Source organism: Oncorhynchus kisutch, unplaced genomic scaffold, assembly GCF_002021735.2.
Source record: "Oncorhynchus kisutch isolate 150728-3 unplaced genomic scaffold, Okis_V2 scaffold4076, whole genome shotgun sequence".
In the NCBI taxonomy this organism is placed as follows: Eukaryota; Metazoa; Chordata; class Actinopteri; order Salmoniformes; family Salmonidae; genus Oncorhynchus; species Oncorhynchus kisutch.
This window is the reverse complement of record NW_022266021.1, coordinates 120,946-146,633: the sequence shown is the minus strand read 5'-3', so window position 1 is coordinate 146,633 and position 25,688 is coordinate 120,946. Positions and strand designations below refer to the sequence as shown.

Below are 25,688 nucleotides of genomic sequence, written 5' to 3'. Positions count from 1 at the left end.
CAAGACTCCTAATAGTGGTGTATCCTTGTTGTTACTACAGAACAGACTACTGATCCAAGACTCCTAATAGTGGTGTATCCTTGTTGTTACTACAGAACAGACTACTGATCCAAGACTCCTAATAGTGGTGTATCCTTGTTGTTACTACAGAACAGACTACTGATCCAAGACTCCTAATAGTGGTGTATCCTTGTTGTTACTACAGAACAGACTACTGATCCAAGACTCCTAATAGTGGTGTATCCTTGTTGTTACTACAGAACAGACTACTGATCCAAGACTCCTAATAGTGGTGTATCCTTGTTGTTACTACAGAACAGACTACTGATCCAAGACTCCTAATAGTGGTGTATCCTTGTTGTTACTACAGAACAGACTACTGATCCAAGACTCCTAATAGTGGTGTATCCTTGTTGTTACTACAGAACAGACTACTGATCCAAGACTCCTAATAGTGGTGTATCCTTGTTGTTACTACAGAACAGACTACTGATCCAAGACTCCTAATAGTGGTGTATCCTTGTTGTTACTACAGAACAGACTACTGATCCAAGACTCCTAATAGTGGTGTATCCTTGTTGTTACTACAGAACAGACTACTGATCCAAGACTCCTAATAGTGGTGTATCCTTGTTGTTACTACAGAACAGACTACTGATCTACAGCTCCTAATAGTGGTGTATCCTTGTTGTTACTACAGAACAGACTACTGATCCAAGACTCCTAATAGTGGTGTATCCTTGTTGTTACTACAGAACAGACTACTGATCCAAGACTCCTAATAGTGGTGTATCCTTGTTGTTACTACAGAACAGACTACTGATCTACAGCTCCTAATAGTGGTGTATCCTTGTTGTTACTACAGAACAGACTACTGATCTACAGCTCCTAATAGTGGTGTATCCTTGTTGTTACTACAGAACAGACTACTGATCCAAGACTCCTAATAGTGGTGTATCCTTGTTGTTACTACAGAACAGACTACTGATCCAAGACTCCTAATAGTGGTGTATCCTTGTTGTTACTACAGAACAGACTACTGATCCAAGACTCCTAATAGTGGTGTATCCTTGTTGTTACTACAGAACAGACTACTGATCCAAGACTCCTAATAGTGGTGTATCCTTGTTGTTACTACAGAACAGACTACTGATCCAAGACTCCTAATAGTGGTGTATCCTTGTTGTTACTACAGAACAGACTACTGATCCAAGACTCCTAATAGTGGTGTATCCTTGTTGTTACTACAGAACAGACTACTGATCCAAGACTCCTAATAGTGGTGTATCCTTGTTGTTACTACAGAACAGACTACTGATCCAAGACTCCTAATAGTGGTGTATCCTTGTTGTTACTACAGAACAGACTACTGATCCAAGACTCCTAATAGTGGTGTATCCTTGTTGTTACTACAGAACAGACTACTGATCTACAGCTCCTAATAGTGGTGTATCCTTGTTGTTACTACAGAACAGACTACTGATCCAAGACTCCTAATAGTGGTGTATCCTTGTTGTTACTACAGAACAGACTACTGATCCAAGACTCCTAATAGTGGTGTATCCTTGTTGTTACTACAGAACAGACTACTGATCCAAGACTCCTAATAGTGGTGTATCCTTGTTGTTACTACAGAACAGACTACTGATCCAAGACTCCTAATAGTGGTGTATCCTTGTTGTTACTACAGAACAGACTACTGATCCAAGACTCCTAATAGTGGTGTATCCTTGTTGTTACTACAGAACAGACTACTGATCCAAGACTCCTAATAGTGGTGTATCCTTGTTGTTACTACAGAACAGACTACTGATCCAAGACTCCTAATAGTGGTGTATCCTTGTTGTTACTACAGAACAGACTACTGATCTACAGCTCCTAATAGTGGTGTATCCTTGTTGTTACTACAGAACAGACTACTGATCTACAGCTCCTAATAGTGGTGTATCCTTGTTGTTACTACAGAACAGACTACTGATCTACAGCTCCTAATAGTGGTGTATCCTTGTTGTTACTACAGAACAGACTACTGATCTACAGCTCCTAATTGTGGTGTATCCTTGTTGTTACTACAGCCGTGTTCTATTGGTTAGTATTAGAAGCACCTATATATGTCTGAAACTGTCATTCACGCTAGTTTCCACTCATCTGAACATGGCATCTCATCTTCACCTGAAGACCTGACTCCAGATCAGCCTCTAGGTGAAACTACTCATCAGTCTGCAGTATTGAAGAACCAAACAAACGACTGAAGACCTGACTCCAGATCAGCCTGTAGGTGAAACTACTCATCAGTCTGCAGTATTGAAGAACCAAACAAACGACTGAAGACCTGACTCCAGATCAGCCTCTAGGTGAAACTACTCATCAGTCTGCAGTATTGAAGAAACAAACGGATAGTTTCTTTCCTCCAACGATACTAGATCTATTAAACACACATTCCTGGACGCACACTGACACTGCCGACACTCTGCCGACACTCTGCCGACACTCTGCCGACACTCTGCCGACACTCTGCCGACACTCTGCTGATGGACTCACAGAGAGCGAGGTAGACAGACTGACAGACAGACGGTATCAGTATGTGGTATCTGGACGGACGGACAGTGGGAAACACTCACCACGTCTCGATCCACTCTGGTAGCCATCATCTCCGAAGGTTCATTCTGGTCAGAATACTGAGGCTGTTTATCATCTGATAGAAACAGGTGGAGAGGGAGGAGGGGAAGGAGGGGGAGGAGAGGGAAGAGGGGGAGGAGGGGGAAGAGAGGGAGGAGGGGAAAGAGGGGAAAGAGAAGGGAATTAGAACAGTGATCTTCCCAATGAACTTATTCTCAAATCAAATGTTATTTGTCACATGCGCCGAATACAACAGGTATGTAGACTTGACCATGAAACTTACAGGCTCTTAACCAACAATGCAGAATACAACAGGTATGTAGACTTGACCATGAAACTTACAGGCTCTTAACCAACAATGCAGAATACAACAGGTATGTAGACTTGACCATGAAACTTACAGGCTCTTAACCAACAATGCAGAATACAACAGGTATGTAGACTTGACCATGAAACTTACAGGCTCTTAACCAACAATGCAGAATACAACAGGTATGTAGACTTGACCATGAAACTTACAGGCTCTTAACCAACAATGCAGAATACAACAGGTATGTAGACTTGACCATGAAACTTACAGGCTCTTAACCAACAATGCAGAATACAACAGATATGTAGACTTGACCATGAAACTTACAGGCTCTTAACCAACAATGCAGAATACAACAGGTATGTAGACTTGACCATGAAACTTACAGGCTCTTAACCAACAATGCAGAATACAACAGGTATGTGGACTTGACTATGAAACTTACAGGCTCTTAACCAACAATGCAGAATACAACAGGTATGGAGTACCCTCCAAGCTCGTCATCAAGCTCGAGACCCTGGGTCTCGACCCCGCCCTGTGCAACTGGGTACTGGACTTCCTGAAGGGCCGCCCCCAGGTGGTGAGGGTAGGCAACAACATTTCCTCCCCGCTGATCCTCAACACTGGGGCCCCACAAGGGTGCGTTCTGAGCCCTCTCCTGTACTCCCTGTTCACCCACGACTGCGTGGGCACGCACGCCTCCAACTCAATCATCAAGTTTGCGGACGACACAACAGTGGTAGGCTTGATTACCAACAACGACGAGACGGCCTACAGGGAGGAGGTGAGGGCCCTCGGAGTGTGGTGTCAGGAAAATAACCTCACACTCAACGTCAACAAAACTAAGGAGATGATTGTGGACTTCAGGAAACAGCAGAGGGAACACCCCCCTATCCTCATCGATGGAACAGTAGTGGAGAGGGTAGCAAGTTTTATGTTCCTCGGCATACACATCACAGACAAACTGAATTGGTCCACCCACACAGACAGCATCGTGAAGAAGGCGCAGCAGCGCCTCTTCAACCTCAGGAGGCTGAAGAAATTCGGCTTGTCACCAAAAGCACTCACAAACTTCTACAGATGCACAATCGAGAGCATCCTGGCGGGCTGTATCACCGCCTGGTACGGCAACTGCTCCGCCCACAACCGTAAGGCTCTCCAGAGGGTAGTGAGGTCTGCACAACGCATCACCGGGGGCAAACTACCTGCCCTCCAAGACACCTACACCACCCGATGTTACAGGAAGGCCATAAAGATCATCAAGGACATCAACCACCCGAGCCACTGCCTGTTCACCCCGCTATCATCCAGAAGGCGAGGTCAGTACAGGTGCATCAAAGCAGGGACCGAGAGACTGAAAAACAGCTTCTATCTCAAGGCCATCAGACTGTTAAACAGCCACCACTAACATTGAGTGGCTGCTGCCAACACACTGACACTGACACTGACTCAACTCCAGCCACTTTAATAATGGGAATTGATGGGAAATGATGTAAATATATCACTAGCCACTTTAAACAATGCTACCTTATATAATGTTACTTACCCTACATTATTAATCTCATATGCATACGTATATACTGTACTCTATATCATCGACTGCATCCTTATGTAATACATGTATCACTAGCCACTTTAACTATGCCACTTTGTTTACATACTCATCTCATATGTATATACTGCACTCAATACCATCTACTGTATCTTGCCTATGCTGCTCTGTACCATCACTCATTCATATATCCTTATGTACATATTCTTTATCCCCTTACACTGTGTATAAGACAGTAGTTTTGGAATTGTTAGTTAGATTACTTGTTGGTTATTACTGCATTGTCGAACTAGAAGCACAAGCATTTCGCTACACTCGCATTAACATCTGCTAACCATGTGTATGTGACAAATACGATTTGATTTGATTTGATGTAGACTTGACCATGAAACTTACAGGCTCTTAACCAACAATGCAGAATACAACAGGTATGTAGACTTGACCATGAAACTTACAGGCTCTTAACCAACAATGCAGAATAGAACAGGTATGTAGACTTGACCATGAAACTTACAGGCTCTTAACCAACAATGCAGAATACAACAGGTATGTAGACTTGACCATGATACTTACAGGCTCTTAACCAACAATGCAGAATACAACAGGTATGTAGACTTGACCATGAAACTTACAGGCTCTTAACCAACAATGCAGAATACAACAGGTATGTAGACTTGACCATGAAACTTACAGGCTCTTAACCAACAATGCAGAATACAACAGGTATGTAGACTTGACCATGAAACTTACAGGCTCTTAACCAACAATGCAGAATACAACAGGTATGTAGACTTGACCATGAAACTTACAGGCTCTTAACCAACAATGCAGAATACAACAGGTATGTAGACTTGACCATGAAACTTACAGGCTCTTAACCAACAATGCAGAATACAACAGGTATGTAGACTTGACCATGAAACTTACAGGCTCTTAACCAACAATGCAGAATACAACAGGTATGTAGACTTGACCATGAAACTTACAGGCTCTTAACCAACAATGCAGAATACAACAGGTATGTAGACTTGACCATGAAACTTACAGGCTCTTAACCAACAATGCAGAATACAACAGGTATGTAGACTTGACCATGAAACTTACAGGCTCTTAACCAACAATGCAGAATACAACAGGTATGTAGACTTGACCATGAAACTTACAGGCTCTTAACCAACAATGCAGAATACAACAGGTATGTAGACTTGACCATGAAACTTACAGGCTCTTAACCAACAATGCAGAATACAACAGGTATGTAGACTTGACCATGAAACTTACAGGCTCTTAACCAACAATGCAGAATACAACAGGTATGTAGACTTGACCATGAAACTTACAGGCTCTTAACCAACAATGCAGAATACAACAGGTATGTAGACTTGACCATGAAACTTACAGGCTCTTAACCAACAATGCAGAATACAACAGGTATGTAGACTTGACCATGAAACTTACAGGCTCTTAACCAACAATGCAGAATACAACAGGTATGTAGACTTGACCATGAAACTTACAGGCTCTTAACCAACAATGCAGAATACAACAGGTATGTAGACTTGACCATGAAACTTACAGGCTCTTAACCAACAATGCAGAATACAACAGGTATGTAGACTTGACCATGAAACTTACAGGCTCTTAACCAACAATGCAGAATACAACAGGTATGTAGACTTGACCATGAAACTTACAGGCTCTTAACCAACAATGCAGAATACAACAGGTATGTAGACTTGACCATGAAACTTACAGGCTCTTAACCAACAATGCAGAATACAACAGGTATGTAGACTTGACCATGAAACTTACAGGCTCTTAACCAACAATGCAGAATACAACAGGTATGTAGACTTGACCATGAAACTTACAGGCTCTTAACCAACAATGCAGAATACAACAGGTATGTAGACTTGACCATGAAACTTACAGGCTCTTAACCAACAATGCAGAATACAACAGGTATGTAGACTTGACCATGAAACTTACAGGCTCTTAACCAACAATGCAGAATACAACAGGTATGTAGACTTGACCATGAAACTTACAGGCTCTTAACCAACAATGCAGAATACAACAGGTATGTAGACTTGACCATGAAACTTACAGGCTCTTAACCAACAATGCAGAATTTTTTAAAGTAAGAAAATATTTGCTACAAGAGCATTAGTGAGTTTGGGCGATTAGGCCTGGCTCGCAGTCGGCGTTCCAATTCATCCCAAAAGTGTTCCATGGGGTTGAGGTCAGGGCTCTGTGCAGGCCAGTCAAGTTCTTCCAAACCCAGATTTGTCTGTCTCACTGCCATATGGTGTTTCATCACTCCAGAGAACGTGGTTCAACTGCCCCAGAGTCCAATGGCGGCGAGCTGTACACCACTCCAGATAACGTGGTTCAACTGCCCCAGAGTCCAATGGCGGCGAGCTGTACACCACTCCAGTCGACGCTTGGCATTGCGCATGGTGATCTTAGGCTTGTGTGCAGTTTCTTGGCCATGGAAACCCATTTCATGAAGCTCCCGGCGAACAGTTCTTGTGCTGACGTTGCTCTACTCTGCTCTGCTGACGTAAGCTCTACTCTCATGGCCGGAAATAGAGGGGTATTACCCGGGTGGTGAGTTAGGGCCTTTAGGCCTGTATTTGTCCTCTCATCCCAGGAGAGAGAGGCCTGTTCCCGGATAGGGAGTTAGGGCCTTTAGGTCCACAGTTCCACTGTCCTTAAGGGGGGCAGAGCAGTCAGCCTCTGTGGAGGTTAGCTGCTCTGTCCCCCTTTTTTTTGGGCCCATTTCCCCAATACCAGGCCCAGAGTTGGACATAGTGCAATTTCTTTGATGTGTTTCAGTTCTGTATCGGGTATAAAGGACTGGAGTCATTCAGTGTGTTTCAGTTCTGTACCAGGTATAAAGGACCGGAGTCATTCAGTGTGTTTCAGTTCTGTATCAGGTATAAAGGACCGGAGTCATTCAGTGTGTTTCAGTTCTGTACCAGGTATAAAGGACCGGAGTCATTCAGTGTGTTTCAGTTCTGTATCAGGTATAAAGGACCGGAGTCATTCAGTGTGTTTCAGTTCTGTATCAGGTATAAAGGACCGGAGTCATTCAGTGTGTTTCAGTTCTGTATCAGGTATAAAGGACCGGAGTCATTCAGTGTGTTTCAGTTCTGTACCAGGTATAAAGGACCGGAGTCATTCAGTGTGTTTCAGTTCTGTACCAGGTATAAAGGACCGGAGTCATTCAGTGTGTTTCAGTTCTGTATCAGGTATAAAGGACCGGAGTCATTCAGTGTGTTTCAGTTCTGTATCAGGTATAAAGGACCGGAGTCATTCAGTGTGTTTCAGTTCTGTATCAGGTATAAAGGACCGGAGTCATTCAGTGTGTTTCAGTTCTGTATCAGGTATAAAGGACCGGAGTCATTCAGTGTGTTTCAGTTCTGTATCAGGTATAAAGGACCGGAGTCATTCAGTGTGTTTCAGTTCTGTATCAGGTATAAAGGACCGGAGTCATTCAGTGTGTTTCAGTTCTGTATCAGGTATAAAGGACCGGAGTCATTCAGTGTGTTTCAGTTCTGTATCAGGTATAAAGGACCGGAGTCATTCAGTGTGTTTCAGTTCTGTATCAGGTATAAAGGACCGGAGTCATTCAGTGTGTTTCAGTTCTGTATCAGGTATAAAGGACCGGAGTCATTCAGTGTGTTTCAGTTCTGTATCAGGTATAAAGGACCGGAGTCATTCAGTGTGTTTCAGTTCTGTATCAGGTATAAAGGACCGGAGTCATTCAGTGTGTTTCAGTTCTGTATCAGGTATAAAGGACCGGAGTCATTCAGTGTGTTTCAGTTCTGTATCAGGTATAAAGGACCGGAGTCATTCAGTGTGTTTCAGTTCTGTATCAGGTATAAAGGACCGGAGTCATTCAGTGTGTTTCAGTTCTGTATCAGGTATAAAGGACCGGAGTCATTCAGTGTGTTTCAGTTCTGTATCAGGTATAAAGGACCGGAGTCATTCAGTGTGTTTCAGTTCTGTATCAGGTATAAAGGACCGGAGTCATTCAGTGTGTTTCAGTTCTGTATCAGGTATAAAGGACCGGAGTCATTCAGTGTGTTTCAGTTCTGTATCAGGTATAAAGGACCGGAGTCATTCAGTGTGTTTCAGTTCTGTATCAGGTATAAAGGACCGGAGTCATTCAGTGTGTTTCAGTTCTGTATCAGGTATAAAGGACCGGAGTCATTCAGTGTGTTTCAGTTCTGTATCAGGTATAAAGGACCGGAGTCATTCAGTGTGTTTCAGTTCTGTACCAGGTATAAAGGACCGGAGTCATTCAGTGTGTTTCAGTTCTGTATCAGGTATAAAGGACCGGAGTCATTCAGTGTGTTTCAGTTCTGTATCAGGTATAAAGGACCGGAGTCATTCAGTGTGTTTCAGTTCTGTATCAGGTATAAAGGACCGGAGTCATTCAGTGTGTTTCAGTTCTGTATCAGGTATAAAGGACCGGAGTCATTCAGTGTGTTTCAGTTCTGTATCAGGTATAAAGGACCGGAGTCATTCAGTGTGTTTCAGTTCTGTATCAGGTATAAAGGACCGGAGTCATTCAGTGTGTTTCAGTTCTGTATCAGGTATAAAGGATCGGAGTCATTCAGTGTGTTTCAGTTCTGTATCAGGTATAAAGGACCGGAGTCATTCAGTGTGTTTCAGTTCTGTATCAGGTATAAAGGACCGGAGTCATTCAGTGTGTTTCAGTTCTGTATCAGGTATAAAGGACCGGAGTCATTCAGTGTGTTTCAGTTCTGTATCAGGTATAAAGGACCGGAGTCATTCAGTGTGTTTCAGTTCTGTATCAGGTATAAAGGACCGGAGTCATTCAGTGTGTTTCAGTTCTGTATCAGGTATAAAGGACCGGAGTCATTCAGTGTGTTTCAGTTCTGTATCAGGTATAAAGGACCGGAGTCATTCAGTGTGTTTCAGTTCTGTATCAGGTATAAAGGACCGGAGTCATTCAGTGTGTTTCAGTTCTGTATCAGGTATAAAGGACCGGAGTCATTCAGTGTGTTTCAGTTCTGTACCAGGTATAAAGGACCGGAGTCATTCAGTGTGTTTTCAGTTCTGTATCAGGTATAAAGGACCGGAGTCATTCAGTGTGTTTCAGTTCTGTATCAGGTATAAAGGACCGGAGTCATTCAGTGTGTTTCAGTTCTGTATCAGGTATAAAGGACCGGAGTCATTCAGTGTGTTTCAGTTCTGTATCAGGTATAAAGGACCGGAGTCATTCAGTGTGTTTCAGTTCTGTATCAGGTATAAAGGACCGGAGTCATTCAGTGTGTTTCAGTTCTGTATCAGGTATAAAGGACCGGAGTCATTCAGTGTGTTTCAGTTCTGTATCAGGTATAAAGGACCGGAGTCATTCAGTGTGTTTCAGTTCTGTATCAGGTATAAAGGACCGGAGTCATTCAGTGTGTTTCAGTTCTGTATCAGGTATAAAGGACCGGAGTCATTCAGTGTGTTTTCAGTTCTGTATCAGGTATAAAGGACCGGAGTCATTCAGTGTGTTTCAGTTCTGTATCAGGTATAAAGGACCGGAGTCATTCAGTGTGTTTCAGTTCTGTATCAGGTATAAAGGACCGGAGTCATTCAGTGTGTTTCAGTTCTGTATCAGGTATAAAGGACCGGAGTCATTCAGTGTGTTTCAGTTCTGTATCAGGTATAAAGGACCGGAGTCATTCAGTGTGTTTCAGTTCTGTATCAGGTATAAAGGACCGGAGTCATTCAGTGTGTTTCAGTTCTGTATCAGGTATAAAGGACCGGAGTCATTCAGTGTGTTTCAGTTCTGTATCAGGTATAAAGGACCGGAGTCATTCAGTGTGTTTCAGTTCTGTACCAGGTATAAAGGACCGGAGTCATTCAGTGTGTTTCAGTTCTGTATCAGGTATAAAGGACCGGAGTCATTCAGTGTGTTTCAGTTCTGTATCAGGTATAAAGGACCGGAGTCATTCAGTGTGTTTCAGTTCTGTATCAGGTATAAAGGACCGGAGTCATTCAGTGTGTTTCAGTTCTGTATCAGGTATAAAGGACCGGAGTCATTCAGTGTGTTTCAGTTCTGTATCAGGTATAAAGGACCGGAGTCATTCAGTGTGTTTCAGTTCTGTATCAGATATAAAGGACCTTCAGTAATAATTATGTGTCATTAAGTAGTACTGTAAGCTGTTTGAGTTTAGTTGTAGTTGTTGTTGTTGTTCTATTAGTTGTAGTTGTTGTAGTAGTTGTTGTTGTATTAGTTGTAGTTGTTGTATTAGTTGTAGTTGTTGTATTAGTTGTAGTTGTTGTTGTATCAGTTGTAGTTGTTGTAGTAGATGTTGTTGTTGTAGTTGTTGTATTAGTTGTAGTTGTTGTAGTAGATGTTGTTGTTGTTGTTGTTGTTGAAGTAGATGTTATTGTTTGTAGTAGATGTTGTTGTTGTAGGTGTTGTTGTTGTTGTAGGTGTTGTTGTATTAGTTGTAGTTGTTGTAGTAGATGTTATTGTTGTAGTAGATGTTGTTGTTGTATTAGTTGTAGTTGTATTAGTTGTAGTTGTTGTAGTAGATGTTGTTGTTGTAGATGTTGTTGTTGTAGGTGTTGTTGTTGTAGGTGTTGTTGTATTAGTTGTAGTTGTTGTAGTAGATGTTGTAGTTGTTGTTTTATTAGTTGCAGTTGTAGATGTTGTAGTTGTTGTAGTAGATGTTGTTGTTGTAGGTGTTGTTGTATTAGTTGTAGTTGTTGAAGTAGATGTTGCTGTTGTTGTTGTAGGTGTTGTTGTATTAGTTGTAGTTGTTGAAGTAGATGTTGTTGTTGTTGATGGTAGGTGTTGTTGTATTAGTTGTAGTTGTTGTAGTAGATGTTGTTGTTGTTGTTGTTGTAGTTGTTGTATTAGTTGTAGTTGTTGTAGTAGATGTTGTTGTTGTTGTTGTATTAGTTGTAGTTGTTGTAGTAGATGTTGTTGTAGTTGTTGTAGTAGATGTTGTTGTTGTAGTAGATGTTGTTGTTGTAGTTGTTGTAGTAGATGTTGTAGTTGTTGTAGTAGATGTTGTTGTTGTTGTAGTTGTTGTTATATTAGTTGTAGTTGTTGTAGTAGATGTTGTTGTTGTTGTTGTAGTTGTTGTATTGGTTGTAGTTGTTGTAGTAGATGTTGTTGTTGTATTAGTTGTAGTTGTTGAAGTAGTTGTTGTATTAGTTGTAGTTGTTGAAGTAGATGTTGCTGTTGTTGTTGTAGGTGTTGTTGTATTAGTTGTAGTTGTTGAAGTAGATGTTGTTGTTGTTGATGTAGGTGTTGTTGTATTAGTTGTAGTTGTTGTATTAGTTGTAGTTGTTGTAGTAGATGTTGTTGTAGTTGTTGTAGTAGATGTTGTTGTTGTAGTAGATGTTGTTGTTGTAGTTGTTGTAGTAGATGTTGTTGTTGTTGTATTAGTTGTAGTTGTTGTAGGTGTTGTTGTATTAGTTGTAGTTGTTGAAGTAGATGTTGCTGTTGTTGTTGTAGGTGTTGTTGTATTAGTTGTAGTTGTAAAGTAGATGTTGTTGTTGTTGATGTAGGTGTTGTTGTATTAGTTGTAGTTGTTGTAGTAGATGTTGTTGTTGTTGTTGTTGTAGTTGTTGTATTAGTTGTAGTTGTTGTAGTAGATGTTGTTGTTGTTGTTGTATTAGTTGTAGTTGTTGTAGTAGATGTAGTTGTTGTATTAGTTGTAGTTGTTGTAGTAGATGTTGTTGTTGTTGTTGTATTAGTTGTAGTTGTTGTAGTAGATGTTGTTGTAGTTGTTGTAGTAGATGTTGTTGTTGTAGTTGTTGTAGTAGATGTTGTTGTTGTAGTTGTTGTTGTTGTTATATTAGTTGTAGTTGTTGTAGTAGATGTTGTTGTTGTTGTAGTTGTTGTATTAGTTGTAGTTGTTGTAGTAGATGTTGTTGTTGTATTAGTTGTAGTTGTTGAAGTAGTTGGTGTATTAGTTGTAGTTGTTGAAGTAGTTGTTGTTGTTGTTGTAGGTGTTGTTGTATTAGTTGTAGTTGTTGAAGTAGATGTTGTTGTTGTTGTATTAGTTGTAGTTGTTGTAGGTGTTGTTGTATTAGTTGTAGTTGTTGAAGTAGATGTTGCTGTAGTTGTTGTATTAGTTGTAGTTGTTGTAGTAGATGTTGTTGTTGTTGTTGTAGTTGTTGTATTAGTTGTAGTTGTTGTAGTAGATGTTGTTGTTGTTGTATTAGTTGTAGTTGTTGTAGTAGATGTTGTTGTAGTTGTTGTAGTAGATGTTGTTGTTGTAGTAGATGTTGTTGTTGTAGTTGTTGTAGTAGATGTTGTTGTTGTAGTAGATGTTGTAGTAGATGTTGTTGTTGTAGTAGATGTTGTTGTAGTTGTTGTAGTAGATGTTGTTGTAGTTGTTGTTGTTGTAGTAGATGTTGTTGTTGTAGTAGATGTTGTTGTAGTAGATGTTGTTGTAGTTGTTGTTGTAGTAGATGTTGTTGTTGTTGTTGTTGTAGGTGTTGTTGTATTAGTTGTAGTTGTTGTTGTAGTTGTACTAGTTGTAATTGTTGTAGTATATGTTGTTGTTGTTGTAGTTGTTGTTGTTGTAGTAGATGTTGTTGTTGTAGTAGATGTTGTTGTTGTTGTTGTATTAGTTGTAGTTGTTGAAGTAGATGTTGTTGTTGTTGTTGTTGTAGTTGTATTAGTTGTAGTTGTTGAAGTAGATGTTGTTGTTGTATTAGTTGTAGTTGTTGTAGTAGATGTTGTTGTTGTTGTAGTTGTTGTAGTAGATGTTGTTGTTGTTGTTGTATTAGTTGTAGTTGTTGTAGTATATGTTGTTGTAGTTGTTGTAGTAGATGTTGTTGTTGTAGTAGATGTTGTTGTTGTAGTTGTTGTTGTTGTAGTAGATGTTGTTGTTGTAGTAGATGTCGTTGTAGTTGTTGTTGTTGTAGTAGATGTTGTTGTTGTAGTAGATGTTGTTGTAGTAGATGTTGTTGTAGTTGTTGTTGTTGTAGTAGATGTTGTTGTTGTTGTTGTTGTAGGTGTTGTTGTATTAGTTGTAGTTGTTGTTGTAGTTGTACTAGTTGTAATTGTTGTAGTATATGTTGTTGTTGTTGTAGTAGATGTTGTTGGTGTAGTAGATGTTGTTGTTGTTGTTGTATTAGTTGTAGTTGTTGAAGTAGATGTTGTTGTTGTTGTTGTAGTTGTATTAGTTGTTGTAGTAGATGTTGTTGTTGTTGTTGTAGTTGTTGTATTAGTTGTAGTTGTTGAAGTAGATGTTGTTGTTGTTGTATTAGTTGTAGTTGTTGTAGTAGATGTTGTTGTTGTTGTTGTAGTTGTTGTATTAGTTGTAGTTGTTGAAGTAGATGTTGTTGTTGTTGTATTAGTTGTAGTTGTTGTAGTAGATGTTGTTGTTGTTGTTGTAGTTGTTGTATTAGTTGTAGTTGTTGAAGTAGATGTTGTTGTTGTTGTAGTTGTTGTAGTAGATGTTGTTGTTGTAGTTGTTGTATTAGTTGTAGATGTTGTTGTTGTAGTTGTTGTATTAGTTGTAGATGTTGTTGTTGTTGTAGTTGTTGTAGTTGTTGTTGTTGTAGTTGTTGTTGTTGTTGTAGTAGATGATGTTGTTGTTGTTGTTGTAGTTGTTGTTGTAGTTGTTGTTGTTGTAGTAGTTGTTGTAGTAGATGTTGTAGTTGTTGTTGTTGTAGTAGATGTTGTTGTTGTTGTTGAAGTAGATGTTGTTGTAGTTGTTGTTGTTGTAAGAGATGTTGTTGTTGTTGTTGTTGTTGTAGTAGATGTTGTTGTTGTTGTACTAGTTGTAGTTGTTGTTGTTGTTGTTGTAGTAGATGTTGTTGTTGTTGTTGTTGTAGTTGTTGTCTCTCTTCAAAAGGAAAAAGGAAAAGCTCGTATTCCTTCTTAAATTCCAGGAATATCATTTTCTTCTTAACCATGTAAAGATTGTTGTTGAGATAGTGATTTATTTGTCTTTTTCTTTCATTCTAAATCAGATGTAACTTTTGCTGAGTATGAGATTACTCAGCAATGTACCCTCTTAGAGGCCTCCCAAATGATATCGGAGGTTGGCTTGTCTCTGCCCTCTTGGTCTACATTTGTAAAGGTAAAGATTTGTATTTTTAGTTTTAATACATTTGGGGTCCAGAAGATGTGCTCTGTTCATTCTCTATGAACATACTGAAGTGATATTGAAACAGCCAATGGTTGTGCTGTACTCTGTGTACTCCGAGGGGATCAGACATGTCAAGTAGCTCTCAGAAACCGGTAGGTATCTCCATGTAAAGCCTTGTAGAGACAGTCAGTGGTTCAGTCTCACTACATCCCCTGGTTGAACCCCTAGAACAGCTCTTTCTCTCAACTATCACCTGGTTGAACCCCTAGAACAGCTCTATCTCTCAACTATCACCTGGTTGAACCCCTAGAACAGCTATCTCTCAACTATCACCTGGTTGAACCCCTAGAACAGCCCTATCTCTCAACTATCACCTGGTTGAACCCCTAGAACAGCTCTATCTCTCAACTATCACCTGGTTGAACCCCTAGAACATCTCTTTCTCTCAACTATCACCTGGTTGAACCCCTAGAACAGCTCTATCTCTCAACTATCACCTGGTTGAACCCCTAGAACAGCCCTATCTCTCAACTATCACCTGGTTGAACCCCTAGAACAGCTCTATCTCTCAACTATCACCTGGTTGAACCCCTAGAACAGCTCTATCTCTCAACTATCACCTGGTTGAACCCCTAGAACAGCTCTATCTCTCAACTATCACCTGGTTGAACCCCTAGAACAGCTCTTTCTCTCAACTATCACCTGGTTGAACCCCTAGAACAGCTCTATCTCTCAACTAAACTGTTGTTCAAGTCCATTCATGTTGCCATATCATTGACTGCTGAGTGATATCCTGCTTATTAGAAGGCAGAACCTTCCAGACTCAGTAAGTCCCGGTAACGTGTGTTTCCTTACAGTCCTGCTGCTCCGCCGCCCAGGCTGACCAGGCTGCCACACGACTCCTCACGTCCACCTGGGTGAGGGTGGCGGGGGGCTCGGGGGCGGGCGCCGCGGGGGGCGGCGGGATGACCCCGTCACTCTTCAGAATCATCCTATAGGAGTACGGGAAGAGGAGAGAACAGGCAGATAGACAATCAGATACAGACCAGACCCAGATTCAATTCACAGATACAAACAGCACCCCATACAGCACTGATACAGATACAGCCATGGAATGGAAACCAGCCAATCACAACAACTACTTTACCAACTACAGAAACCCATACCAAGCCCAGTTTAATATTAAAACCTTCAGGATAAGAACCCATTCTAACAGAGCCCTATAAAGTAACAGAACCCAGAGCCCTATAAAGTAACAGAACCCGTTCTAACAGAACCCTATAAAGTAACAGAACCCATTCTAACAGAGCCCTATAAAGTAACAGAACCCATTCTAACAGAGCCCTATAAAGTAATAGAACCCATTATAACACAGCTCTATAAAGTAACAGAACCCATTCTAACAGAGCCCTATAAAGTAACAGAACCCATTATAACAGAGCCCTATAAAGTAACAGAACCCATTATAACAGAGCTCTATAAAGTAACAGAACCCATTCTAGCAGAGCTCTATAAAGTAACAGAACCCATTATAACAGAGCCCTATAAAGTAACAGAACCCATTATAACAGAGCCCTATAAAGTAACAGAACCCATTCTAACAGAGCCCTATAAAGTAACAGAACCCATTATAACAGAGCCCTATAAAGTAACAGAACCCATTATAACAGAGCTCTATAAAGTAACAGAACCCATTCTAGCAGAGCCCTATAAAGTAACAGAACCCATTCTAACAGAGCCCTATAAAGTAACAGAACCCATTATAACAGAGCTCTATAAAATAACGTAGTGTTTCTAGTCTCTACTACAGTACAGAGTCCAGTCAGAGACGACAGGTAGTTAGAGGTGTTTTAACCTAGTGTTTCTAGTCTCTACTACAGTACAGAGTCCAGTCAGAGACGACAGGTAGTTAGAGGTGTTTTAACCTAGTGTTTCTAGTCTCTACTACAGTACAGAGTCCAGTCAGAGACGACAGGTAGTTAGAGGTGTTTTAACCTAGTGTTTCTAGTCTCTACTACAGTACAGAGTCCAGTCAGAGACGACAGGTAGTTAGAGGTGTTTTAACCTAGTGTTTCTAGTCTCTACTACAGTACAGAGTCCAGTCAGAGACGACAGGTAGTTAGAGGCATTGTACCGTAGTGTTTCAGGTCTCTTCTTCACCTTGCCTCCCTTCTGATCCATCATGGCCCCCTCTATATCAGCCTGGATCAGGTTGGCCTGGTGGAGACAGACAGACAGAGAGAGAGAGAATACATCACTAACTGTGTGTGCGTGTGTGTGTGTGTGTGTGTGTGTGTGTGTGTGTGTGTGTGTGTGTGTGTGTGTGTGTGTGTGTGTGTGTGTGTGTGTGTGTGTGTGTGTACCTTGATGTCGTCACACTGGAACAGGTGCAGGTCTGGTTTGCCCTGGCCCGGCTCCTTACACACCAGAGCCAAGATGGAGTCGTAGTTGCAGGATGACATCACTGCCTGGCAGTGCATGATGGTCCCCAAGGGAAAGTTCTCCAACTCATTCTGAAACAATAACCAACAGGTCAATTAACCAGCTTAAAAACTGTACTGAGACCAGCCCTAACAAACAAGTCAGTTAACAGAACCAGCTTAAAAACTATACTGAGGCCAGCCTTAACAAACAGGTCAGTTAACAGAACCAGCTTAAAAACTATACTGAGGCCAGCCCTAACAAACAGGTCAGTTAACAGAACCAGCTTAAAAACTGTACTGAGGCCAGCCTTAACAAACAGGTCAGTTAACAGAACCAGCTTAAAAACTATACTGAGGCCAGCCCTAACAAACAGGTCAGTTAACAGAACCAGATTAAAAACTGTACTGAGACCAGCCCTAACAAACAGGTCAGTTAACAGAACCAGATTAAAAACTGTACTGAGACCAGCCCTAACAAACAGGTCAGTTAACAGAACCAGCTTAAAAACTGTACTGAGGCCAGCCTCTGAATATTCAGGTCATTAAGGAAGTTATGGTGTCACTGTGAACTTGTGGTTTAAAGTTGGTGTAAAAAGGTTCCCAGAGGAAAGTTTAACAGAGCAGCCTCTTATAGAAGGCCAGGACTATAGGACCCTTTGGTTCACACCTAATACTCATCTAATCACATGGGGAAAATACTACACCATCAACTGATCAGACCACTGATCAGACCACTGACCAAACCACTCATCAATCAACTGATCAAACTACTGATCAGACCACTGATCAAACCACTGATCAATCAACTGATCAGACCACTGATCAAACCACTGATCAATCAACTGATCAATCAACTGATCAAACCACTGATCAAACTGTTCTTGTTAAAGGCTCTGCATGGTCAATCCACTGTCTGTAGTGGCTGTACATCGTTACAGTGATACGACCTCTGTAGAAGTCAAGGCATTAAAACCTCTTCGGGCTAGGGGGCGGTATTTTCACGTCCGGATGAAAAGCGTGCCCAGAGTAAACTGCCTGCTACTCAGGCCCAGAAGCTAGGATATGCATATAATTGGTAGATTTGGATAGAAAACACCCTAAGGTTTCTAAAACTGTTAAAATATGTTTGTGAGTATAACAGACCTTATTTGGCAGGCGAAACCCCGAGGGCAAACCATCCAGGAATTTGTTTTTGAGGTGACTGTTTTCAAATAGGTTTCTATGTGAATGTAGATTTCTGAGGCATTTGGTTGCAGTTCCTATGGCTTCCACTTGATGCCAACAGTCTTTAGAAATTGGCTGCTGGTTTTCCTTTGAGAAATGAATGATTTCCATGTGTCACTCCAGGTGCACTCTAATGTTTTGGTGTGACCTGGAACGTGCTTCACCTTGTTTTCGTCCAGTATTGAACACAGGTATTATCCCGTTTGAAATTGTATCGATTATTTACGTTTTAAAATATCTAAAGTTGGATTAGGAAAGTTGTTTGAAATGTTTGCACAAAGTTTACAGGTCAATTATTATTATTATTAGACGAGCTGGAACCGGTGTTTTTCTGAATCAAACGCTCCAAATTAATGGACATTTTGGAGATATAACAACGGAATTAATCGAACAAGAGGACCATTTGTGATGTTTATGGGACATATTGGAGTGCCAACAGAAGAAGATCTTCAAAGGTAAGACATTAATTATATCGTTATTTCTGAGTTTTGTGTCGCGCCTGGCATGTTGAAATATGATTGTCATGTGTTTGTTTGATGGGGCGCCGGCCTCAGATAATCCCATGGTATGCTTTCGCCGTAAAGCCTTTTTGAAATCTGACAAAGCGGCTGGATGAACAAGAAGGTAAACTTTAATTTGGTGTATTGCACCTGTGATTGTATGAAAGTTAAATATTTCTAATAATTTATTTTTGAATTTCGCACTCTGCAATTTCACCGGATGTTGTCGAAACGTTCCGCTAGCGGAACCCCCAGCCGTAATAGGTTGATCCATCTGGCGTTTCCCTGAGCATGGCAGGGCTGTTGTGTTTATACAGGACCTGCCGTTTCCCTGAGCATGGCAGGGCTGTTGTGTTTATACAGGACCTGGCGTTTCCCTGAGCATGGCAGGGCTGTTGTGTTTATACAGGACCTGGCGTTTCCCTGAGCATGGCAGGGCTGTTGTGTTTATACAGGACCTGGCGTTTCCCTGAGCATGGCAGGGCTGTTGTGTTTATACAGGACCTGGCGTTTCCCTGAGCATGGCAGGGGCTGTTGTGTTTATACAGGACCTGGCGTTTCCCTGAGCATGGCAGGGCTGTTGTGTTTATACATGACCCCCCAGCTAGCGCCAACATTACAACACGTGGGCACGGTCATGGGGTACGGAGCGCCATTTGGCCTCTGCACGCCTCAGGAGGCTCCACTATCGCGTCATCTTCCATACACCACCTCCAACCACATTTTCCGGTCAGGCATAAATGGGCTTTTAGAGATCCACTAGCCAAGATTACTTTCAGTAATTCCCTGATATGATATCCATGGTCTAGCCAGTAGGTCCCATGATACCCCTGTCCAGTGTATCAGATCTGGTTCTTCAGACGGCATTCCTGCTCACCCACCTTGGTCTCTGGGTCAATGAGGCTGACTGTCTTCTCCTCCACCTGCAGCAACATGTCCTGGGTCCATACCTAATATCAAACCAATAGGAACACATTGGATCTCTACAGCAGATACCTAATATCAAACCAATAGGAACACATTGGATCTCTACAGCAGATACCTGATATCAAACCAATAGGAACACATTGGATCTGTACAGTAGATACCTGATATCAAACCAATAGGAACACATTGGATCTGTACAGCAGATACCTGATATCAAACCAATAGGAACACATTGGATCTCTACAGCAGATCCCTGATATCAAACCAATAGGAACACATTGGATCTGTACAGCAGATACCTAATATCAAACCAATAGGAACACATTGGATCTCTACAGCAGATACCTGATATCAAACCAATAGGAACACATTGGATCTGTACAGCAGATACCTAATATCAAACCAATAGGAACACATTGGATCTGTACAGCAGATACCTAATATCAAACCAATAGGAACACATTGGATCTCTACAGCAGATACCTGATATCAAACCAATAGGAACACATTGGATCTGTACAGCAGATACCTAATATCAAACCAATAGGAACACATTGGATCTGTACAGCAGATACCTGATATCAAACCAATAGGAACACATTGGATCTCTACAGCAGATACCTGATATCAAACCAATAGGAACACATTGGATCTGTACAGTAGATACCTGATATCAAACCAATAGGAACACATTGGATCTCTACAGCAGATACCTGATATCAAACCAATAGGAACACATTGGATCTGTACAGCAGATACCTAATATCAAACCAATAGGAACACATTGGATCTGTACAGTAGATACCTGATATCAAACCAATAGGAACACATTGGATCTCTACAGCAGATACCTGATATCAAACCAATAGGAACACATTGGATCTGTACAGCAGATACCTGATATCAAACCAATAGGAACACATTGGATCTCTACAGCAGATACCTAATATCAAACCAATAGGAACACATTGGATCTCTACAGCAGATACCTGATATCAAACCAATAGGAACACATTGGATCTGTACAGCAGATACCTAATATCAAACCAATAGGAACACATTGGATCTGTACAGCAGATACCTAATATCAAACCAATAGGAACACATTGGATCTGTACAGTAGATACCTGATATCAAACCAATAGGAACACATTGGATCTCTACAGCAGATACCTGATATCAAACCAATAGGAACACATTGGATCTGTACAGCAGATACCTGATATCAAACCAATAGGAACACATTGGATCTCTACAGCAGATACCTGATATCAAACCAATAGGAACACATTGGATCTGTACAGCAGATACCTGATATCAAACCAATAGGAACACATTGGATCTCTACAGCAGATACCTGATATCAAACCAATAGGAACACATTGGATCTGTACAGTAGATACCTGATATCAAACCAATAGGAACACATTGGATCTGTACAGCAGATACCTGATATCAAACCAATAGGAACACATTGGATCTCTACAGCAGATCCCTGATATCAAACCAATAGGAACACATTGGATCTGTACAGCAGATACCTAATATCAAACCAATAGGAACACATTGGATCTCTACAGCAGATACCTGATATCAAACCAATAGGAACACATTGGATCTGTACAGCAGATACCTGATATCAAACCAATAGGAACACATTGGATCTGTACAGCAGATACCTGATATCAAACCAATAGGAACACATTGGATCTCTACAGCAGATACCTGATATCAAACCAATAGGAACACATTGGATCTGTACAGTAGATACCTGATATCAAACCAATAGGAACACATTGGATCTCTACAGCAGATACCTGATATCAAACCAATAGGAACACATTGGATCTGTACAGCAGATACCTAATATCAAACCAATAGGAACACATTGGATCTGTACAGTAGATACCTGATATCAAACCAATAGGAACACATTGGATCTCTACAGCAGATACCTGATATCAAACCAATAGGAACACATTGGATCTGTACAGCAGATACCTGATATCAAACCAATAGGAACACATTGGATCTCTACAGCAGATACCTGATATCAAACCAATAGGAACACATTGGATCTGTACAGCAGATACCTAATATCAAACCAATAGGAACACATTGGATCTGTACAGCAGATACCTGATATCAAACCAATAGGAACACATTGGATCTGTACAGTAGATGCTTTGGGGAATCAGAATCATAAATGTGTCCTGTGCTTCACCTTCCCCTTGGCATCCAGCAGGCGGAGCTTCCTGATTCCATCCTCAGTGTTGATCATGGCTTCCTTCCTGTCCAGAACAAATGTGGTCAGGTGCTGAGAGGAGAGGGGTTGAGACGCAGGGGGGATAGGAGAGATTAGAGAGGATTTGGGACACAGAGGGGATAGGAGAGATTAGAGAGGGTTTGGGACACAGAGAGGATAGGAGAGATGGGAGAGGGTTTGGGAACACAGAGGGGATAGGAGAGATGGGAGAGGGTTTGGGAACACAGAGGGGATAGGAGAGATGGGAGAGGGTTTGGGAACACAGAGGGGATAGGAGAGATGGGAGAGGGTTTGGGACACAGAGGGGATAGGAGAGATGGGAGAGGGTTTGGGACACAGAGGGGATAGGAGAGATTAGAGAGGGTTTGGGGCACAGGGGAGATAAGAGAGATGGGAGAGGGTTTGAGACACAGCGGGGATAGGAGAGATTAGAGAGGGTTTGGGGCACAGGGGAGATAAGAGAGATGGGAGAGGGTTTGAGACACAGAGGGGATAGGAGAGATGGGAGAGGGTTTGGGACAAAGAGGGGATAGGAGAGATTAGAGAGGGGTTGGGGCACAAGGGAGATAAGAGAGATGGGAGAGGGATTGAGACACAGGTTAGTAACAATCTCTACCCTACCACTAACACACTGTGTATGTACGGTAGTAGACTGACCTCAACATGGTACTGTGGGGTGTTAGTCACGCTGTATGTACGGTAGTAGACTGACCTCAACATGGTACTGTGGGGTGTTAGTCACGCTGTATGTACGGTAGTAGACTGACCTCAACATGGTACTGTGGGGTGTTAGTCACGCTGTATGTACGGTAGTAGACTGACCTCAACATGGTGTTAGTCACGCTGTATGTATGATAGTAGACTGACCTCAACATGGTGTTAGTCACGCTGTATGTATGGTAGTAGACTGACCTCAACATGGTGTTAGTCCGGTAGTAGACTGACCTCAACATGGTGTTAGTCCGGTAGTAGACTGACCTCAACATAGTGTTAGTCACGCTGTATGTACGGTAGTAGACTGACCTCAACATGGTGTTAGTCACGCTGTATGTATGGTAGTAGACTGACCTCAACATGGTGTTAGTCACGCTGTATGTATGGTAGTAGACTGACCTCAACATGGTGTTAGTCACGCTGAATGTATGGTAGTAGACTGACCTCAACATGGTGTTAGTCACGCTGTATGTATGGTAGTAGACTAACCTCAACATGGTGTTAGTCCGGTAGTAGACTGACCTCAACATGGTGTTAGTCCGGTAGTAGACTGACCTCAACATGGTGTTAGTCACGCTGTATGTATGGTAGTAGACTGACCTCAACATGGTGTTAGTCACGCTGTATGTATGGTAGTAGACTGACCTCAACATGGTGTTAGTCACGCTGTATGTATGATAGTAGACTGACCTCAACATGGTGTTAGTCCGGTAGTAGACTGACCTCAACATGGTGTTAGTCCGGTAGTAGACTGACCTCAACATGGTGTTAGTCACGCTGTATGTATGGTAGTAGACTGACCTCAACATGGTGTTAGTCACGCTGTATGTCCGGTAGTAGACTGACCTCAACATGGTGTTAGTCCGGTAGTAGACTGACCTCAACATGGTGTTAGTCACGCTGTATGTATGATAGTAGACTGACCTCAGCATGGTGTTAGTCACGCTGTATGTAGGGTAGTAGACTGACCTCAACATGGTACTGTGAGGTGTTAGTCACGCTGTATATGGTAGTAGACTGACCTCAACATGGTGTTAGTCACGCTGTATGTACGGTAGTAGACTGACCTCAACATGGTGTTAGTCACGCTGTATGTATGGTAGTAGACTGACCTCAACATGGTGTTAGTCACGCTGTATGTATCGTAGTAGACTTACCTCAACATGGTGTTAGTCACGCTGTATGTATGGTAGTAGACTGACCTCAACATGGTGTTAGTCACGCTGTATGTGCGGTAGTAGACTGACCTCAACATGGTGTTAGTCACGCTGTATGTACGGTAGTAGACTGACCTCAACATGATGTTAGTCACGCTGTATGTATCGTAGTAGACTGACCTCAACATGGTGTTAGTCACGCTGTATGTACGGTAGTAGACTGACCTCAACATAGTGTTAGTCACGCTGTATGTACGGTAGTAGACTGACCTCAACATGGTGTTAGTCACGCTGTATGTATGGTAGTAGACTGACCTCAACATGGTGTTAGTCACGCTGTATGTACGGTAGTAGACTGACCTCAACATGGTGTTAGTCACGCTGTATGTATGGTAGTAGACTGACCTCAACATGGTGTTAGTCACGCTGTATGTACGGTAGTAGACTGACCTCAACATGGTATTAGTCACGCTGTATGTATGGTAGTAGACTGACCTCAACATGGTGTTAGTCACGCTGTATGTACGGTAGTAGACTGACCTCAACATGGTGTTAGTCACGCTGTATGTATGGTAGTAGACTGACCTCAACATGGTGTTAGTCACGCTGTATGTACGGTAGTAGACTGACCTCAACATGGTGTTAGTCACGTTGTATGTACGGTAGTAGACTGACCTCAACATGGTGTTAGTCACGCTGTATGTATGGTAGTAGACTGACCTCAACATGGTGTTAGTCACGCTGTATGTACGGTAGTAGACTGACCTCAACATGGTGTTAGTCACGCTGTATGTACGGTAGTAGACTGACCTCAACATGGTGTTAGTCACGCTGTATGTACGGTAGTAGACTGACCTCAACATGGTGTTAGTCACGCTGTATGTATGGTAGTAGACTGACCTCAACACGGTGTTAGTCACGCTGTATGTACGGTAGTAGACTGACCTCAACATGGTGTTAGTCACGCTGTATGTATGGTAGTAGACTGACCTCAACATGGTGTTAGTCACGCTGTATGTACGGTAGTAGACTGACCTCAACATGGTATTAGTCACGCTGTATGTATGGTAGTAGACTGACCTCAACATGGTGTTAGTCACGCTGTATGTATGATAGTAGACTGACCTCAACATGGTGTTAGTCACACTGTATGTACGGTAGTAGACTGACCTCAACATGGTGTTAGTCACGCTGTATGTACGGTAGTAGACTGACCTCAACATGGTGTTAGTCACGCTGTATGTATGGTAGTAGACTGACCTCAACATGGTGTTAGTCACGCTGTATGTACGGTAGTAGACTGACCTCAACATGGTGTTAGTCACGCTGTATGTATGGTAGTAGACTGACCTCAACATGGTACTGCGAGGTGTTCGTCATGCTGTTGATGCTGTTTTTGGTGTAGTTCTTCCGTTGTTCTGGAGAAGGACAGGACACAGTCAGCAGCAAAACAAACAGCATCTAGACAGAACTACAGTCATATCATAGCATGTCTGCTAGGTTACCATGGTACCATTACTACAGTATCATTAAGTATCATCCTCAGGGAGAACTACAGTCATATCATAGCATGTCTGCTAGGTTACCATGGTACCATTACTATAGTATCATTAAGTATCATCCTCAGGGAGAAATACAGTCATATCATAGCATGTCTGCTAAGTTACAATGGTACCATTACTACAGTATCATTAAGTATGCTACATGTTAGGAATCATCCGGTACATGTTAGGAATCATCCTCAGGGATAACTACAGTATCATTAAGTATCATGAAACATCACAGCATAGTTGAAAGATATGTGTTGCGTAGAAACGCAAAGTGGGTGGCCAGCAGAGATAGATGGGAAGCTGTGGGTTGGGATGGGCTGAGGGAAGCTGAGGGTTGGGATGGGCTGAGGGAAGCTGG

At 41.8% G+C, this 25,688-nt stretch overlaps 1 protein-coding gene across 1 annotated transcript in view; it reads right to left on the bottom strand.

The window, feature by feature from the left end:
- Positions 1-25,688, bottom strand: part of LOC109885648 (epidermal growth factor receptor kinase substrate 8) — a 174,739-nt gene that overhangs the window by 39,422 nt on the left and 109,629 nt on the right. The window contains 7 exon segments of the mRNA XM_031822149.1: positions 2,622-2,695; positions 15,425-15,561; positions 16,704-16,786; positions 16,933-17,082; positions 19,598-19,666; positions 21,868-21,960; positions 25,131-25,198. Coding sequence (XP_031678009.1) covers positions 2,622-2,695; positions 15,425-15,561; positions 16,704-16,786; positions 16,933-17,082; positions 19,598-19,666; positions 21,868-21,960; positions 25,131-25,198 — 674 coding nt within the window.